Source organism: Helianthus annuus, chromosome 1 (genome assembly GCF_002127325.2).
Source record: "Helianthus annuus cultivar XRQ/B chromosome 1, HanXRQr2.0-SUNRISE, whole genome shotgun sequence".
Taxonomy (NCBI): Eukaryota; Viridiplantae; Streptophyta; class Magnoliopsida; order Asterales; family Asteraceae; genus Helianthus; species Helianthus annuus.
Genome location: NC_035433.2, coordinates 115,183,000 through 115,188,192, shown reverse-complemented (window position 1 = coordinate 115,188,192; position 5,193 = coordinate 115,183,000). Strand labels below are relative to the sequence as shown.

The window sequence follows — 5,193 nt, the reverse complement described above, 5'->3', positions numbered from 1 at the left end:
TGATTCATTTCATTTCTAAAATAACTAGAACATCAATCTGAAAACCTACTGAATAGCAAATGGGTAGAAGGTAATGTTCCAATCTATGTTCCTTTTTTTTTTGAACAGCAAACAAAACACTTTTATTCCTCCAGACCACGGAAACGACATAAAGCAAGGCGCTAAATATCGCAACCCCCATCAAGTATACATCAGGATACATCAAATTCAAAAGAGACTACATCAAGAATACGTATCAAAATTTTCGACTACATATATCATACATACTGAACTACTCCGATATAGAAAAACTTCTCCATTCGTTCCATGTTATCCTGAATCGTCTTGTTCTTAAATTTATCCATTCAAACGACTCCTCTATGATTTCTTCTACTAATTTAACTGGCACCGTGGTCTTGTCGTTGTATACTTTATTATTCCTGTTTTTCCATAGGCTCCATGCGGCTAAGAGATGTATAGCATATATAATTTTCTCCTTTTTCCTCGGCCAGCCCGTTCTTTCGTTGAACCTTCTACTCATACTTTCGCCGTGATCGCGCATTGGAATTTTCATCCAGGACCACAAATTCAGCCATACCTCTTTCGCTACCGGGCAATGAATAACAATATGATCAGCCGATTCCGCCGCGATACCACATACTTTACATATTTCCGCTCCGATTTGCAGCCCCCTTTTCTTCAAGGCTACCAGCGACGGGATTCTGTCTTCAACCGCTCTCCATGCAAACAAATTAACTTTTGCTGTTGCTATCTTGCTCCACTCGAAATTGTTTGGTTCAGCATTCACATCCATAAAGCCAGCCACATCTCTCCTAACTTCCTTAACCGAGTACCCATCCGTAATGTTATCCTTCCATCTCCACACATCGCTGTTTTGCCCCACATTCTGTTGTTGCAATAGTGATTTCAGCAGGTCCCATTCCTCATATTCTTCGGCACAATTTGGTAATCTAGTCCAGGTCCCATTCCAATCTATGTTCCTGATCTTCAATTTCTTGATTTGGTTTACTTTCATTCATTGCTATCTCACTAGTTTCTTGGGTTACTTACATGGACTTGACTAGAAAATTTAACAAGCATTAATGGTAAGGACTACCGTGATTACAAAATTTAAACTACAAGAATCATTGATGTAAATTGGGGCATTGCTGAAATAAGTTGTAAATCACGAAGACCATTCAAGTAATTAGCTTTACAATTAGATGGTATTTAGGAATGAAAAATAAATGATTGTTATGAAACTGATATGCACCCATGATGTGATAACAAACTTTTATTAGTCTATTGGGGCTTAGATTTCTTATACTTTAGGTTAGTGTGCATGGTAGCCTACCTGTATTTACATTGCATATGTGTATATATGTTTCTAGTTAACACTTTCATCTTTTTTCAGTTATTAGTAGCTTTCGATTTTTAGTAATATTTCTATGTTTGTTGTTTTTCTTGGAGCAAACGTCTCTTTGAAAACAACCTCTTTATTCTCAGATACAAAGATAATGTTTGCCTACATCTCACCCTTCACATACCATACCAACAATCTGACTATGAGTGAGATTTACTAGCTACAATAGTTGTTTGTTATAAACAAACTTTTCATTAACTAGATTTACAACAGAGTAAATGTGAGATTAGCCCACTTGATGGAGGCACTTGCCTCTTAAATTCAAACGTGGACAAGAGGATAGTTTAGAATAATTGGGATAAAAAAAAAAAACTAGATTTACAACCAATCAACCATCTAAACTTTCACGCTAAATATGTTAGATTGAACAATAACCGAGGGACGAAATCTGTGACTTTTCTCTTTCAAAATATCAAAACAGGCTTTCAGGTCCAGCAAAAAAAAAAAAAAAAGCAATAAAATCAGGAATAATGCCTCGAAGCATTTCGAGGTCACCGTCGTCTTACCGCCGGAGATACTCGCCGTCCCCGGTCAGTCGCCGCCGCCGGAGAGATCGGAGCCGTTCTCCTTACACCACTACTCACAGCAGGTCACTTCATATACTATGTATCTCTGTGATTTAGCCAATTTTAGCTATAAAAAGTTATGTATTGGTAATAGATATGTTAGAAACGAAACATAAAGGGCAACTACTAAGTAATTGAGTAATAAAGTGTATGTGAAATATAGTTGTCTACATTAACCACGCAAATTTAGGTTCAATTTTAGTGTTCAAAAGTATTTAGGGTTCAGTTTATTCATACACAAAGAAGGGAAATTTAAGGTAGATTTTGACTAATTTACAAGTTAGTTCCTTATGAAATGGGCAAATGAACTTTGACTTTGATATTCAATATAGTTTTGTAATATGTTGTTTACTGTGAAATGAAACTAGGCGAAGAAGTCGTTCTAGTTCCCCTCGTCGCCGCAGAAGTCGATCACCGGTTTCTAGACACAAGAAAAGTCGGTCTCCAACACCTAGGCGCCACAGAAGGAGAAGAAGCAGGACTGCTTCAGTAAGTCCGGCTGAGTCTCCGAGCCCGAGTACTACGTCTGCTGAACGTAAAAATGCCCTTGCTAAATCAAGAAAGGAATTGGAAGAAAAGAAAAGGTATGCAAAACTATGTTTTTCTTGCCTACCACTGTCTGTTTTGTAATTAGTGTTTAGTTTTTATAAAGAAAGTATTGACTAATGAGGTATTACAGCGGGCCGTGCTAGTGATCATTAGTTTAATATATGCAAGTTAATATAGGCTATGATCTTGTTGAGGTGAATGTGTGAATATATGATATATTGAAAACAATCGCGTTAAACTTTTTTTGGTATATTAGTTGTTGTTCAATGATTTTGAACGTATATGAGGTCAAGGGCAGACCTATGCAAATTTTATCTCATGATTGTCAGTCAAAGTCAAATCTAAATTTTAAATAAAATTATGATGTGCGCAGCTATTAGAAGTATCAGAATAGCAGTAATAGATAGAATTTAGGAAGAACCTCAGTAATGGTATTAGGTTCATTTTAGATTGTTTACATTGCTGATCGGAAACTGTTTTAGTATCTGTTTGCTCAAAGCTAAGCTTATATTTGATTAACGAATTATATAAGTGAATGGTAAAGTATAGTTTATATGTGGGTGGGTATGAACATAGCTAGAAAACAATAGTTCCGGATATTTAGGAGCTTGCAGTTTTTTTTTTTAACTAATGATCATTAGTAATCAACTTGGTGTTTTTCTTACCCTTTGAGATGGTTTCGCAATCTGCTACAAAATAAAATACCACCACTACTCTTGAGCAAACAAAAAGGTTCAGGCAAAGGGTTGTGTTTCTATTACAAACTTCTTACAATAGGAGCAATGCATCTGGTGCACCTTACATATCAGATATCTGAACATATAATAATGCACTAGATGAGTAAACTGCCAAAATGGCCCCTGAGGTTTGGCCTGATTTGCCACTTTATACAGAAAAGTTTTTTTTTTTTTTTTTTTTTTTTTTTTTTTTTTTTTTTTTTTTTTTTTAATCACTGGGACCCTGAAAGGTTTAAAAGTGCAATTTTGGCCCACTTTTTAACATGGTGTTAAGTGAGGTGTGTTAACTCAGGGGCAAAATTGTCATTTTTCACCTAAGGAAGAGGCCACTTTGGCAGTTAAAAAAACAAAATATTTTTATTTATTTTATATAAAACCCACCCCATCCCACCAACTAGTGACGGCAATTCTTGACCCGAGCCGAACCCGAAACGGAAAAAACAGGTTCGTTCGACTTACACGTCCCATTAGAAAATAACAGTTCGGGTTCGGATTGAACCATGTAAAAAAAGTTGAAATCAAATTTCGTTGTAAACCAAACATTTAAAATGATTCTGTTTTGAAGGATTTTGTTGAAAAAAATATATAAAATGAAAAGAACTTGACAATCTGCATGTGTTTTAAGGGCTGAACAGGAGATGGAGCTGAAAATATTAGAAGAGGAGACAGCGAAGAGAATAGAAGAAGCAATCCGAGCAAAAGTAGAGGAGAAACTGGAGTCAGATGAAGTCAAACTAGAAATAGAAAGAAGAGTCGAAGAAGGCCACAAGAAACTTTTTGATGATGTGGTGGCTCAACTTGAACGAGAGAAACAAGCAGCCCTTACTGAAGCAAGACAGAAAGAGGTGAACAATCTTATCACATACGCGGAGTGGGTTAATGGGTCATTGTGTAATACGGGTCGAAACATGCGGGATGGGCTTGGTTGACCCACAAACATGTTTATGTCCATTCTTATTATTTTATTGGAAAATTGGATTTAAATAATTCCAACTATTACCTATTTTTTCCCAACGAGCCTTTTCTAACTGAGGTCTAACCTAGTTAGTTTTTGCTGACGTGGACTGCCACATAAGCAGTGCACATCATCAAAACTTTGCACATAAGCAATCAATGTCATCAAAAGTTTGACTTTTGCCACGTAAGCAATCAATGTCATCAGAAGTTTGACTTTTTTCTACATAAGCAGTCCATGTCATCACAACTTTGACTTTGTTGCCACATAAGCCGTCCACGTCAGCAACAAACTAACTGGGTTAGACCTCAGTTAGAAAAAGCTCGTTGGGAAAAAATAGGTTAAGAGTTGGGACTGTCACAAAACATTTCGTTAGTTGGGACTGTTGCTGGCCAATATGTAATAGTTGGGATTATTTAAATCCAATTATCCTATTTTATTATGATAAATATTATATTTGTTTTATCTAATGAAAAGTTGAAAATAAGCAGGAGAAAGCGAGAAGAGAGAGAGAAGAGCTGGATAGAATGTTGGAAGAGAATAGAAGACGTGTAGAAGAAGCTCAAAGAAGAGAAGCGCTTGAGCTTCAAAGAAAAGAGGAAGAAAGACACAGGGAGCTTGAACTGATTCAACGACAAAAAGAAGAGGCTGCTAGAAGAAAGAAACTTGAAGATGAGCAAGAACTCATCAAGCTTTCAGCGAAACTTAAATCGCGATAACAAACCAATACTAGCAATCACTCAAACCCCAAGTTCCAAGAATCAATCCCGGTAATGATCCAATTTTAATCTTTTGATAATTCTCTGTTTCTTGGTCCTTAACCGTGGAATCCGCTCTGGTTTTCAAAGGGATTTTACTTTCATGTTTGTTAGTTAGTAGAGTGAAGAACTTGATGCTTGAATGTAAGTTGAACAACCTTTCTAAAGACTATATAAACTAAGCTCAGCAGCTTTTTTGACCAGTCAAAGGCTTGTGTTTGTTTGA

At 36.3% G+C, this 5,193-nt stretch overlaps 1 protein-coding gene across 1 annotated transcript; it reads left to right on the top strand.

The window, feature by feature from the left end:
* The first annotated feature begins 1,785 nt into the window (after window positions 1–1,785).
* Window positions 1,786–5,193, top strand: LOC110873222 (uncharacterized protein At1g10890). Its single transcript, XM_022122159.2, has 4 exons — window positions 1,786–1,991; window positions 2,337–2,552; window positions 3,880–4,099; window positions 4,701–5,193. Exons 1-4 carry the CDS (start codon window positions 1,873–1,875, stop codon window positions 4,926–4,928), a joined length of 783 nt encoding a protein of 260 aa, XP_021977851.1. The 5' UTR covers window positions 1,786–1,872; the 3' UTR covers window positions 4,929–5,193.

Excerpts from the sequence above, each read along its gene's own strand:
- LOC110873222 (XM_022122159.2), top strand. The coding sequence starts at position 1,873 with ATGCCTCGAAGCATTTCGAGGTCACCGTCGTCTTACCGCCGGAGATAC. Across the intron at positions 2,553-3,879 it reads GAATTGGAAGAAAAGAAAAG|GGCTGAACAGGAGATGGAGC; the intron begins GTATGCAAAACT and ends ATGTGTTTTAAG. Across the intron at positions 4,100-4,700 it reads CTGAAGCAAGACAGAAAGAG|GAGAAAGCGAGAAGAGAGAG; the intron begins GTGAACAATCTT and ends GAAAATAAGCAG.